This window comes from Frankliniella occidentalis, unplaced genomic scaffold, assembly GCF_000697945.3.
Source record: "Frankliniella occidentalis isolate FOCC.00 unplaced genomic scaffold, Focc_3.1 Scaffold249, whole genome shotgun sequence".
NCBI classification, from domain to species: Eukaryota; Metazoa; Arthropoda; class Insecta; order Thysanoptera; family Thripidae; genus Frankliniella; species Frankliniella occidentalis.
In genome coordinates this window covers 191,716-205,818 of record NW_026267375.1, presented here as the reverse complement: position 1 = coordinate 205,818, position 14,103 = coordinate 191,716, and the positions used below count along the sequence as shown (strand labels likewise).

Here is a 14,103-nt window from a genome sequence, read left to right as displayed (position 1 = left end):
TTTAAAAAAGGATAAGGTAAGATATCCCTAAAATAATATGCTAAGAGCTTACGAGCACAACTGAATGATAATTTATATGTTTTCAACTAAAGATTAATCACTATGAATGCTGCCAAGCATTTAGCATTACATAACTTAACATTTAATATTCAAGTTTTGTCCAAAGTCACCTGACAAATTTAACCTCACTTTCTTCAGACAGCATACTCCTACTTGTAGTTAATTAAAACTACTGATATGGTGATAGTTAATTATTGTGTCTTCTGCTTTCAATTAAAATGCAAAAAGAATGGTAAGAAATTAGAAGAAAAGTCACGAGCCATGAGAAAAATCTACCAAAATGACAAGGGAAAGCAGAAGTAAGGCAGACGAGACGCGGGGCGGGGTGTTGGGTGGGAGGGGGAGGAGGGGATAGCAACAACATCAACAACGACAGCAGCAGCAGCAGCAGAAGAGACGACTATCGGCAGTTTTGAGTGTCAGTAATAAAAGTACTTGCTGAAGGCAGACCAGTGTGTTGACAACAAATTAAAGTCAACATGGCGGTCTTCAGAGGTTACTGCGAGTGTGATGCAAGAATTAAAATGCAGATTTATTTTTATTTTGAAGTGGCTTCGACTGTGACAGTTGACTCGTGTCAACGCTTATTGAGATCCGTGCCGATACGAGTACGGACATCTGAGCATAACCCTAATTTGTGCACCTAAACTTAGTCTGAATGATGGTTTAGGCCAGCTGTCCATCATAGCCTAGCCTTCCTAGTCAGAACAAGGGCTGGGGTGAATGCTCTCATATTGACTTTTGAGGACAAGAACTTACACAATGGATTTTTAATACTTTGGTGAGTTATACAAACCATCTCACCCTCCCCTCAGTGTTGTTGAACCGATCATTGATAAAATATATCGTATTGAAAGGAAGGCTTCCTCGTATTTTATATTATATGGTCTCATCATTATATTTTAACATTTGTATTCCACCCTCTTTTCTCAGACAGTATTATTATGATTGTTTTTACTCTAATTTCTAACTTTTGGTGTTTGTAGAGGGATCTCATGGGCAAGAACGCCAGTATTATGGTGTTAAAATGACATTTTATTCCCAGTTCAGCGTAACTTAGAATAATGCTGGGTGATCACCGTAACTTACAATGATATTCACCGTAAGCTACAGCGCAACCCACCGTAAGCTACAGTGCAACCCACCGTAAGCTACGGTGCTGCAGGTTGACCGTGGCTTACGGTCAAATTCACCGTAAGCTTTTAACAGTGTACAAGTCGTAAAATTACAATTTGAAATTGTAAATTTACAAGCACTCCCTATCGACTTGGAATTGACCGACGAGCAAGAGTGGGCGGTCGTAAATTTACGGCATATCTTGTAAATCAAAATTACAACAAATGTCGTAAGTTTACGAAGATATTTTTCACAGTGGCTTTTTCGTGAAACTGTTTATTAATAAACAATGTGAATCAGAGGGCATCTTACTCCTTATATAGGGAAGATGTAGAGCACAATTGGCTTCTAACTGCAAAAGCTTTTCAAGCAATAGCATAACACTTGAATAGTTGGGTAGTAGTTTGGACATTCGCCTCGTTATCATAGTGTTCTTGGACACTCGACACTTTGTCAAAGCAGTTGTGGACGTTCGTCTCTTTGTCAAATTGTTCATGGACATTCGCCAATTCGACCCCTGCAATTAAGATGTGGAATTTCGCCCTATTGTCGACATTTATACCTGGCAAAACTGGCAAATGTCCCTTATCTCCAAGGGGGACGTAACTTCAACCAATCGGTGTACAGATCCGGATCCAGTCAAAATCCAGTCACAATCCAGTCACCCAATCATTTTCCAGTCACCCAGTCGTCTTTCCAGTCGCATCCAATCGCATCCAGTCGCTTACCAGTCAAAACCAATCAAAACCAGTCGTTTCCAGTCACTCCCAATCACCCAGTCAAAAACTGTCCAATCGCTAAAAAGCACCATAAGAGCGCCACTTTTTGAATCCCGCGGTACCTTGAAAGGCAGCAACGGCAACCAGAGTTCGCAATGGACATCACAAACACATTTTCAATTTTGTTGTTTCAACAAAATGGAATGGTGTTTACTCGTAGAATAATTGGAAGTCACATAATCTTTCAATAGGACTTGTCAAAACGATTATTAAACACACAACTTATTTTCACAACAGCCATGGACTTGCAAGGGACCGAACACTATTATAGCCAATATCGCAAACTCGGGTAGGATAGGCCCATCGAAATCAGAACAAGGTATACCATTTTCTTAAATTCATTAGCTTTGTCTGGAGTCAATTTATGTTTTATGAAGTCCAATGAAATGGTGGCAGCATTGAAATTAAACTCTATGATACGATACATTATAGAACTTTCAATTAAATAAACTTCATCGACTCGTGATCCTTCAAATACCTCGGAGAGATCTGATAAAAATAAATAAAAGAGCGTCAAGTTATACTTGTCGTAGGAGAGAAGTTTAACCAGACTTACCACTATCAAGCTTTTCTAGTGGACTTCCAAACCTATTCTATTGTAAAGTGATTACTCAAGTTCACTATTCGCTACAAGTACCTGTTGTAGGGGGGCTGCAAGGGATTTGAACTCAGGTGGTGATTAGAGCGACCCAACCAGACCAGGCCGCGGTCGAAGGTCTGGCTGGCAGAAGGGGTTGAGGGTGGGGGTGGGGTATTTCACTGAACAAAAATTGGGCTACGCTCTGAAAAAAACGGGGAAAAAATCAGTAGGTAATCAGAAAATTAAAGGGAAAATTAAGGCAAAATCGATCAAAGATAGTATGAAAAATTAGTGTATGCTTGAATTTATAGTGAGGTACCCCTCAAGGGAGGCCGGAGGGGGGGGGGGGCGATGCACAGTAGGTCGCCTAAATGACGACCGGTTGCCTACCTACTAAGCGGACCCTCATTCGGTATAGTTTTGTTCTATATTTTGTTTGTCTTCTCATCTACCCCGTGCATAATGTTAACGCACAGGGCCCTACGTGTATGACAAATGTAGACATACCAGGCTGAGTGCAACACTTTTCCTTATCTTGTGTAGCAAATTTCCAGTCTTGTCGTCATCCAGTCATTTTCCAATCGTTTTCCAGTCAGCCAATCACATTCCAGTCTTTACCAGTCATTTTCCAGTCACCCAGTCATGTCCCAATCCTCCAGTCAATCCCAATCATTTTTCCAGTCATCCAATCGTTTCCAATCACCCACCAATCTTTGACTGGGCCAGTGGTGTACACGATTTTTGGGAGTTACGTCCCCCTCGCTTATCTCCCATTCCATTCAAAATAATGACACAAGCTGAAAAGCAAAATGTAATGCAACACTAGAGAAGTATTTAGGATAACTCTCAAAGGTGTGGCTTCAAACCGCTATGCAGGTCAAAAAGGAACCTTATTTCCTCTATCCTGAAAACTTAGCGGGTTTGGACATTCGTCCCTTTATGAGAATTTGCCTGAAATACTGTCAACCACCCTTAACGGGGTTACAAATAAAAAGAGGTTGTTCCAAAAAATAGGAAACAAATATTTTTTTATGGGCTTCTTAGGGGTAACTCGTGAAAGTAGGACCCTTTGAACTGAAATTTTATCCGTTTGGGTGCTTCAGAGTTTTTAGACGATCCAGTCTATACCAGCAGGTTTGGCGCGCGGGGGAGCGGTGCGTTATGCTGTTCGTCCCAACTTCCCTCCGCCCGCCAACAATCACTACTGTGCTCTAGGCCACGCCCCGTCCAGGCGCTCCCAGCCCCATAAACAATATACACTTAACACTCCTCCAAGCCGTCCAAGCCTGGCCTGAAGGTGGCCCAGGCGAGAGCACAGGGCACCCGAGGCCTCGACCCCAACGACGAGCACCTCTGGTAGCTCGGTCTATCGCTCGTCCACAGTGAGGGCGATCACAACAACGCCGCTCGCCCAACAACTGCCTGGTCTCACAAGGGAACTCATAAAGTGTTAGTCCCCGACGAGGTCCCCGATTTTGTTCCGCCTTGGGGGTTTTGTAGGGTCAGCGTCAGCAAAGACGAACGACATCAACGCATAAGGCCGTGAATCTCAGAACAATTGTCGTAACTCTGGTTCAAGAACGCAATAACGCATTTAATTCCTAACAATAATTTTGTACTAGCTTTATTTCTTTTATTGGGATGGTCTATTTGTTAACATGAAATTAATGTTTTATGCGAAAAGTGTGGAAGACTAAGGTATATAATTAACAGTTATTTTTACTACATTTTTTTTTTCGACGTAAATACGGTGAAAATGAAGACGCTGTAAAGGCGTACAAGGAGGCGTCAAATCGTACAATGGCCGAGGAAACCCCCCCCCCCCCAAAAAAAAGAAAAAAAAAGAAGCAGTTTGATGCGTGTACAATGAGAAGAAATGAAACTGATTTTTGAATGATAAACGTGTGCCAGTACGTCTAAAAGCACGGAAGTCATTCAAAAATAAGTTTCATTTCTTTGTACACGCATCAAACTTTGTAGGACGAGTTCCGCAGCTCTAAAACTAAGAGAAACACATTAAATTTGACCAGCTGACAATTTGATCAGTTGTTATCAAGCTCTAAAGTAGCGAGGTGGGCGCAGCAACAGCCACGCTTACTTTGAGGGACTTCCTCAAAATTTGTGACTTACTTTGAGGGTCGTTCTTATTTTTCAAGAAAGATCCCTCAAAGTTACTGACTCCCTCAACGTTTTCCTTTTCCCCTCAAAAACTGGGACTTCGTTTTTACCGTGTTTCCGGAACGCTTCATTTTAACAAGCAGATTAGTACGTACCAAGCCGTCGTTAAACCAGCGCGAAAAGGAACTGTCTGGTGTGATTTTAAGGACATAGGCGGCCCGACGCTTGAACGTCTTGTAAAATCCATCCTCGTGGAAGGTGTATGGTGAGTTTCGGGGCTGGCTTCGGCTAGCTGAACGGATGAAGAACTTCGGCAGTAGATCTGCAGCGGTCTGCGCAATGTGGTGACTCTCAAACGCCTCCGTAATGTCCGTCCCCTAAAACGAAAATCGCATCAAAAAATAAGTGAAGAGCCAGGCCCACCGCCCGCCTTCCCACCGAACTAAGTTGGCTCCACTTCCCTGACCACTATAACTGCGCAACTGCAAGTACAATACCTGCATGCGTTCAACTCCGTAGTAGTGCACTAGCAAGTGTTTAACTATGTTGATCTGCACTGGAAAGTGCGCAACTCCTTTATTGAACACTCCTCATCCCGTTGCCAAGTTTTCGGTTCTGTTTCTGTGAATGCCGTACAGCTACATGTAAAAGTATGCTCACGTGTTCAAACACAAACATATTACATGTTGTGGCACTTTTTTGGCAGAGCCAGCCGGGGCACTTCCACCCAAAAAGGCCAATTTTTTAATGCTCAGCATCGCCAAGGTGGCAGCTTGTGGCACCTGTTCTCTCGTTTATTAGTATCGTAGCTACCCTTTGATGCAAGAGTTAGAGTGGAACTCGGCGGAACTCAAGTTATAACTCAATATGAAAACAAGATAACACCTAACCTCCAAATCTGAACTTTTGAATTATGATTTATTCCTATTCTCAAGTCTTTGACATAAATAATATGACTTAAAATGTTGCCCAACTTTTAAATACCAAGAAATGTCACTTCCAGTCCTTATAGACCGTGTTTTACTCAATTTCGAAGCATTTTACCAAAGCGCGCAAGGGTCGGTTTAAACACATCCTAGCCGAAACACGAGCTATCGAAATGAAGTGAAAGTGAATGGAAATGGTGACTTTATGTGTCATCTACCGATATCAAACAGAAAAATCCGTTGATTCTAAAGATTAGATTTTTGACTTTTGTCGCAATTTTGAGGCCAAATCTCCCACTGTGCGGCGGGGACGGTTCCTCCACCCCGCTCTATCGCGCTCATTTCAAACAGTATCCGGGCGCCGCTCGCTAGCGAGTAGCCAAAACTTCCTGTTTTCCGGTGGGTTGCTAAATAACTTTGTCGATCCGGGCCGATGTATAGGACGCTAAGGAAGAGTTCTGCGCTGCACGCACCTCAAAAATATGAACGTTGGTCACCGTTGAGAACACCGTTCTCTGGTTGTCTCCATGCTGAAAGGACCGGCAGGGATATTTTCTTACCCACACTAATATTTATAATTGAGTGAAAAAACGACGCTCACTTACGTGTCAAATTGCCCGCTATCGTTCGACTGCTCAAGTTTTAACTAGACGGCTTGAAATTTTACACTTCTGGCTTTCATGATATAAACTTACTCTGAAAATTTTGGGTACCTAGCTCAATCTGTTTTCGAGATATCGCGATTTCAGACAGACACCCTTCTCTTGGACGAAAAAGGAGAAGGACTGATCACTGCGCCGCGCCGCCGGGCGAAAAACCTGTACCCCCCCTGCCTGCCGCTGGGCAGCGCACCGCTGCCTACCTCCCAGGAGGGAGGATGCTTGGCGCGGCCGCTTCACCCAGGGGCCTTATGGGCGCGACGCGGCGCGCGCCGCTTCTCGCGGCCCTAGCTCCGAAACCGTTCAAAATAGATGGTGGGTGTAAGCGAGCCGTCCTCTTTCGTCCAAGCCCTTCTGAACACTTTCGCTATCGCTGAGGCAATTACTCTCCTACCAAGGATACACCCCTAATTTTTCCCAATTCAAACTAATTCAGACTAGTCCAATTGAATCCTAACGGATTGAAAACTAATTCAACTAATTCAGTCCAATTCAAGACAATTTACAATCAATTTACGTCAATTTAAGCCAGGTCAAGTCAATTCACGCTCATTCAGGAAAACAAAGTCGAAATAATTCAAACCAATTCAAAAACAATTCAACCAATTCAGTCCAATTGAATCTCAATTTAAGCCAATTCAAATTCAATTTTTGAAATTTGTACACCCAATTTCGAAGTTATCCACTCCTCGCCCCTACCTTAGTGATCCGAAGCCAATTCTGACCTCCGGGATGCCGCGAAATAAACTCGGTGAGGTCGTAGAGGCCGTCGTGTACCCGCCACAATCCCTCAGCACCGTCATCTTGCCGCCTGCTCTCCATGTAACTAAAAACCAACGAACAGAACGGTTACAACCTGGATTTAATACCCACGTAAATTCGACATAAAAAGAACGACTTTTAGTCTTAGCCTATTCTCCTTTGAAAAAGCAACAATCCTATTTTGGCCTAAGGTCACCTCTATACGCAATGGACTTGCCCAAACTGTTTTAGTTACAGGCCTCAAACTGTGACATGAATAGGAAAGAAAAGGCCTCCAACTGCGTGGATGATTTTTAGCACGTGACTTACGGCATAGAGGAGGGCCAAAAGAAAATCTGATCCGAAAAAGGTTTAGTCGCTCCACTCCTGCGTCGTACCTTTCTCCCGTGACTGGTGGAGCGCCATTTCGGTGGCTGGCATACTTCAGTAACACACTAGAGCCAAACGAAGTCAGCTCTTTCGGGGCCATTGTAAGTCAGTCCGATCAGACTCTCCGTGGATAACTGAGCCCATGCCGCCTTTAATCGACGCACTCGCGCTGACATCAATGAACTGTGACTGCGCTATCAGAAGAGGCATATCTTGTGTTATTCAGGGAGTTGGGGGCAAAAGGGATTTTGAACCCTTCTTCATTTACCATCAGTCGTGTGCTCAAACATCAGATCAACCCGTGAATGTTCGTCAATCTTCGCCGTTAAATTATTATGTTCATTTCCAAGAAACATAGAATTGTCACGAAAACGCGAAGGGCTCCACCTCTTTTCCAGAAAGTACACCATATTGCTAACTTCCAGAAATCGCCCCTAGGGAACATCTCTACACGCATGCAGAGACTTGCCGCCTAGTTCGCAGCGGATGTAGTACCAGCCTGGCGTCGAGGGGGAAATCACTCGGGAAAACAGTGTACGAGTTAGTACATACATAGTACACTTTAGTACGCTTAGTACGGCGTTAGTGCGGCTAGTACGCCATTAGCACGGCCAGTACGCCATAAGTACGGTCAGTACGCCATTAGTACGGCTAGTACGATGATAGTACGGTCAGTACACCATTAGTACGGTTAGTACACCGTTAGTACAGCGTTAGTACAGCGTTAGTACACCGTTAGGACGCATTTTTTTTTTTTTTTTCAATAATTCGATCGATAATTGAAGGGAGACCCAGTCTCCCCTTCTCGTTCACAACAGACTAATTTGAAATACCGTATATGGTCCTTTTTTTCTCAGAGAGAACTTCAGATGATGTTGTTTCGGTGGTGGCTGCACTGAGGTGGAAAAGAGCGCAAAAACGCAAATGCTCCTGCAACCCCTTTGAGACTTTCTGACTCTCTCACATGTGCCCAGATGGTCAAACCGAGTGCGATATTTTTAGTTTTATAATTGTGGAACTCGTCCTACAGAGTTTCGCGAGTGTCCGGTGAGAAGAAACAAAAGTGATATTTTGACAAAATCTTGACTAAAGAAATCGAAAATGTTTTGTGCTCCAAGACGATCGGAATCGAAATGGCAGTTACTGCCCCCCAAATTGACAATTTGGTCGTTTTTGCACACATTTACCCCTTTGGACTCTAATAACTTTGCCATTTCGACTATGATAGGCTTTCAGCATAAAACATTTCCTTTATAATTTTGAAAAAGGAATCCAAATCTTGTACTACACTTTTAATTTTATAATTTCTAAAAAATGCAAAATTTTTTATTTTGTTATTTTAACAAAATGTGATTGTGTTTACATGTGGAATGATTGGAAGTCACCTTATCTTTGAAAAGGACGTGTAAAAAGATTATTAAACACGGACCTACAACACTGCAAAATTCTTGCTAAGAATTTTTAAGCATTGTAAGAAAGTTTGCAATGAAAACTATTTTCTTTGCATTGCAAACCATTTTCTTCGTAAGCTGCGAAGAAATGGTTTGCAAGGTTACAAACTAATTCTTTGCAGCGTTACGAACGATTTTCTTCGTAAGGTGCGAAGAATTAGTTCGAAATCCAAAGGATTTAGTTCGCAATGCAAAGCATTTTACAACGCTTGAAAATTCTTTGCAATGCAAAGAATAGTTCTTCGCAAGCTTTTTACAGTGAAGGAACTGAACAATATTACAGCAAATATCGTTAACTCAGGTAGGATAGGCCCATCGAAATCAGCACAATGTACATCGTTTTCTTAAAGTGACTAGCTTCGTCTGGAGTCACATTATGTTATACTTGTCGTAGGAGAGAGGTTTAAATGTATTTTGAAATAAAGCAGTCCGGTAAAGCTGAAATGCAGAAGAATACGGGGAAGAAGAAAACGGAAGTCACCATGTTAAAGCATAGCGATTTCTGTTTTCTTCTTCCCCGCATTCTTCTGCATTTCAGCTTTACCGGGTATTTAATTTCACTTCAATCAGAGGCAATCCAATCGTCGCTACTCCAGGCTCGAGAGATTTTCGCGAAGAATCGCGAAGAACTCAATCTTTTTAAGCGGAGCCTCGACACTGACGTAATGCGCCGTGATGCTCCAGTACACATTAGTACGGGTTTAGTACACGTTAGTACGTGTTAGTACATGTTAGTACATCGTTAGTACGCGCTATTACGCATTAGTACGCGCTATTACGCATTAGTACGCGCTATTACGTAATTAGTACAGGCCCGGTGTACGAGGTAGTACGCAAGTGATTTCCCCCTCGGTACAAGCAGTTATACTGGAAGTATCATCTGCTAATAAAATGTTGTTGTGTTGTGTTTCTAGGAGGTACTGCAAACGTGGAGCCCAAAGACGAAAATTTCGCTTGTTTTGCTCTATTTCGTACCGTTAAGGCCCTTGAAAGTACCCAGAAAGCGGAAGTGTGAAGACAGCCTAAGGAAAACTGACGTTTCGGTAATACCCTAAAGTTACTAATAGGGTATCCCTGTAGAGCGCGGAGCGAAACTGAAAAGAACAAAAGCGGTTACACTCACAAAAATGTTTTCTTGCCCCCATCCCAAAAGTGTTACTGACTCAATTTTACTTATGTAAAACCGCTTACCGCCTCGGCGGCTGCGGACAAACGCTCACCTCCTCCCCGCCTGCGGACAACCGCTTACCTAGCTTGGCGCTCCGGATAACCGCTTAAATCGCTTTTTCACCGAAAACGTAATATTGGTATCATTTGAAAGAGAATTTCCGCCTCTTTCGAATGATACCAATATTACGTTTTCGGTGAAAAAGCGACTTAAGCGGTTATCCGGAGCGCCAAGCTAGGTAAGTGGTTGCCCGCAGGCGGGGAGGAGGTGAGCGTTTTCTCAGAGCCCCCGAGGCGGTGAGCGGTTTTACATAGGGGGTATCGTTATCTCGTTCGAAGAAACATGGTTTTCCTCCCACAAGAAGAAAATATTCTTGATACATTCTGCTTAGCCCAAGAAAATAATATGCTTGTGCGAAGAAACATGTAACTGGGCTAGGCGGGCGTGGACGGAGGAAGAACAGACGGATATGGGAGGAGCGCGCGAGAGGACCGGGCTACCTGAGGTACAGAGGCAGCGCTGGGGACACGATCACGCATGTGGCTTCATAGTTCAAACGGTTACTTGCTTACGCTTTAGCGCTTTTGACACGAGCAGGGTTCGAATCCCGACAGTGCCAATGAGTGATTTTAGCGGTTAGAAGAACAAGAAGAAGTTCCAAGATGGCCGCCACGGACCACAACAAACATTCAACTGTTTCTCCAAGCAGCCGCTCGCGCTCGGGAGCCCCAATAACCTACCTAATGTTATATCGCGTCTGTTGGAGTCAAACTTGGTTTTGTTAGAATCGGAAGAACGTGAAGAACACGATAAAAACGATATTGGACCTATAAGAATGCTATTTAGTGTTAATCTTTGAAAATAATAGTTCATGTTCACAATTTTAACAAACCAACACCATATCTTAGAAAGGAACCTGAAAAATTCGTCACGTATGTTCAAATCCTATTTTATGTGTTCTCCTCTTCCTTCCGATCAAAATGATACTAAATTTGACTCAAATGGGAGCAATATAAAGTTGAGCGAGGGCGGCTGCTAGCAGTCGCTTCGGGAAAACAGTTGATGGTTTGTTGTGGTCCGTGGCGGCCATCTTGGAACTTCTTCTTGTTCTTCTAACCGCTAAAATCACTCATTGAAGGCGTAAATTGCATTAAGGAGAATCGAACCATCTTTAACTACCGTCATAACCCACTGTGAGACACATTTCAAGACTGTCTCCTGGGGCACTATTTCACTTAATACAGCCAAGACTAAATATTCTTGGGATAAGAAAAGAATTCTTGAACTAAGATTTTCATGGAGGATTGACACAAGAAAAAATATTCTTGGGCCAAGAATACTAATTCTTGTACGAGTGACAAGAATACTAGGTAGATGTACGCCAGACTACGTCTCGCGTAACAGGCTTTGCGATATCTCACGAAACACTGTTACGCTGCGCTGCGCCTGGCCACACATTCATCTACCTAGGCCTGCGGCGCTGACACCCGAGTCGGGCAAAATGCATAGTCGTACATAGGCCTTCGGCTCCAAAGAACACAAATTTAACCCCCCAGGATTTTATTTTGACGAGTTGCCCCAACAGAGACCATATGAGAAACAACATTAAAATGATTTGTGGTCATTGACGTGTGGAAGTCGCCCTCTGGCGACTAAACGGTTAGAGATAGAGCCAAACGGAAAATTTTTTAGCCCGGAGAATTCTACCTTGACGAGTTACGTGTTAGAGAGATGTAAAAAACATATTTTTTAAAAGTAATATTTTGGGTTTTTCGGTTTTTGATTTTGTTGACAGGTCAATTTTTAAGCTAGAGGGCTCAAAATCAATACAGTTCTTGCTTTTAATGATACAAAGTTACAATAAAAATTTGAGCCTTCTAGCTCAAACCGTTCTCACGTTATTGTGCTTACAGACAGACAAACAAACAGACGCGAAACTTTTTGATCATCACTGGAGTAATATGCTTCGCCATCGCTCAGCCAAAAATATTCTTGGCTGAAGTAGATTTCGGTTTTGGCAAGAAAACATTTTTGTGAGTGTACTTAGAGCTGTGGTGGGGGCGGGCGAGCGGAGGAGCGGCGGGCGGGCGGGGAGGCTCCCCCACCACCCACCGCTCCTTCGCCCGCGCCCACCGCCGCTCTCTGTATCCGCTTTTGTTCTTCTTAAATCCGCTCCGCGCTCTAGAGGGATACCCTATTCTTTTGCGTTTTTCTTTTATCTTAAAGTTTTCCGATGATCTTGTGTAATTTTGTGGATGATGTACTCTTAATCGTGGGTGCGGGCCCCTTTCCTCCGAAGTGCGGGTTTTTCGAATCAAAGAGGACTTCATTTTGAAATTAGAAGGTCATCTCCCTTGTTTTGCAAATCCGACTGCTATCTTTGTTATTTCAGGCCTGTCACAGAGATCTCTGCTCGAGCAGTTCAGTAGAGGAAAATAATGCAGTACCGACTGCCACATGGCGCTCGATAACGTCGTACATATCGACATCGACCTTGACCTTTTATAATCTGTCCCTCACAGTGTACTACGGAACGTAGAAAGTACAGGTCCACCGTACATATGTTAACCCTTTATCCCGCAGTCCACGGACATCAACTACTTTCGTTCATTCCCGAGAAGCTAAATTTTATGATAGCGCCTTTTACACGACGCAGGTCGATAGATTTAAAGCTCCTGAGTCGACTCTCGAGGTATCGAATTGATCGATTCAGCCGCTGTGTGTGTGTGTAAACAAAGACCGTCATGACGCTCCGGCTTGGCGGCTGTGAGCTCTCGGCGAGGTTGAGAGGTGTGCCGCGGCAAAGTAAGTGACTTAAACAGTTCGAAAAAAGTATTCCAAGCCAGAATGAGCCTTTTAGAATGCTGATCAATCAATATTTTAGTGTATTTTCAATGTTGCTTAACTCAATAATGCCGTGGAATAGTATTTTATCAAGTGGGTTTTCATCCAAAATGCCTGACTGAGCATGTTTCACCTTCAAACCAATGTGTTTTGTTTACCACAAAAAATGTTTTTAGGGAGCATGAAATATTTTCCAAAATATTGAGGAAATTGTGAAATTTAGCTTTTTGTCGACACTTTGTATGATTATAAAACGGATATAATAATGACTTCATGAGACCTCCGGCAGGAAGACCGTTTAAATTTGTGAGGTCACTCGACTACACGGCAGTGATGTCCCCGGACATCAACTCATACAAAGAACTTCCAGGCGCGACCAAACACTAAAATCGATTAGATCGTATAATTTGATGCCTAAATAGTGAGGAAGTCGCAATTTTTTTTTTTTGTATGGTTATTTCTATGGTTGCCGGTTTAAGGGTTAAATGAATAGCACGGCCTAAAATCACGGTTTTTTCCGGTCAGAATGGCGTAAGCGGATTGTTGAAATTCGCGATTGTTGAAATTCGCGATAAGTGGTTTTTGTGTAGTTTGCGGGACCCATATAAACGCGTTGGTTTCGCCTAGAAAGAGACGAGCACAGTTTTTGTTGCCTAGACGGTTCAATAGCACAGTTTAAGCACAGTTTTTCGGCTTGCTCGGACTTATAGAGTCACTGGGTCCAAAACCGGCCAAAATCAACTGTGTGCTTAAACTGTGCTTTTGAACCGTCTAGCCAACAAAAACTGTGCTCGTCTCTTTCTGGGCGAAAAAAACGTGTATACGTGTATCACAAATTTCAACATTTCAATTTTGCCATGCGGACCGGAAAAACCTGTTTTTTTAGGACATGCTATCCGTTTAAATTGTCCGTCTACGACAAGTGGCCAAACGCACCGACAAAAACGCCCTTTCGCGTTAAATTTCACCCATCGCGAATTTCAACAATTCTGACCTTAAAAACTGTTCTTTTAGCCCGTGCTACCCTTAAATTGTGCGTCTGCAACAGGCGGCCAAACGCACTGTCAAAAACGAAATTTGGCGGTAAGGCCCAAATAAGCAAGGCCAGGAGGACCCAGTGACGCACAACTAAATCTGAGCACGCCGAAAAACTGACAAACTGTGCTTTCGAACCGGCTAGGGTAGAAAAGCAATGCACCTGTCATCTGACATAAGTACGTATGTCACAAAATCAAAATTTTACAGGAGCAACGTTTATTTGTGCTACAAAT

At 43.2% G+C, this 14,103-nt stretch overlaps 2 protein-coding genes across 3 annotated transcripts in view; one reads left to right on the top strand and one right to left on the bottom strand.

The window, feature by feature from the left end:
• Positions 1–7,549, bottom strand: part of LOC113214385 (cytochrome b5-related protein-like) — a 29,789-nt gene extending 22,240 nt beyond the window's left edge. Inside the window, exons 1-3 of one of the 2 annotated variants that reach the window (XM_026433733.2) lie at positions 7,378–7,549; positions 6,938–7,064; positions 4,809–5,030 (exon numbers count right to left, since the gene is read on the bottom strand). In XM_026433733.2, the coding sequence (XP_026289518.1) occupies positions 4,809–5,030; positions 6,938–7,064; positions 7,378–7,469 (441 nt within the window). In that variant the 5' untranslated portion in view covers positions 7,470–7,549. The remainder of the gene's footprint in view (positions 1–4,808; positions 5,031–6,937; positions 7,065–7,377) is intronic. The other variant, XM_026433731.2, reaches the window with a different exon arrangement.
• A 5,032-nt stretch (positions 7,550–12,581) lies between these two features.
• Positions 12,582–14,103, top strand: part of LOC127750740 (uncharacterized) — a 6,501-nt gene continuing 4,979 nt past the window's right edge. Inside the window, exon 1 of the mRNA XM_052273134.1 lies at positions 12,582–12,793. The gene's annotated coding sequence lies outside the window, so the exon portion shown is untranslated. The remainder of the gene's footprint in view (positions 12,794–14,103) is intronic.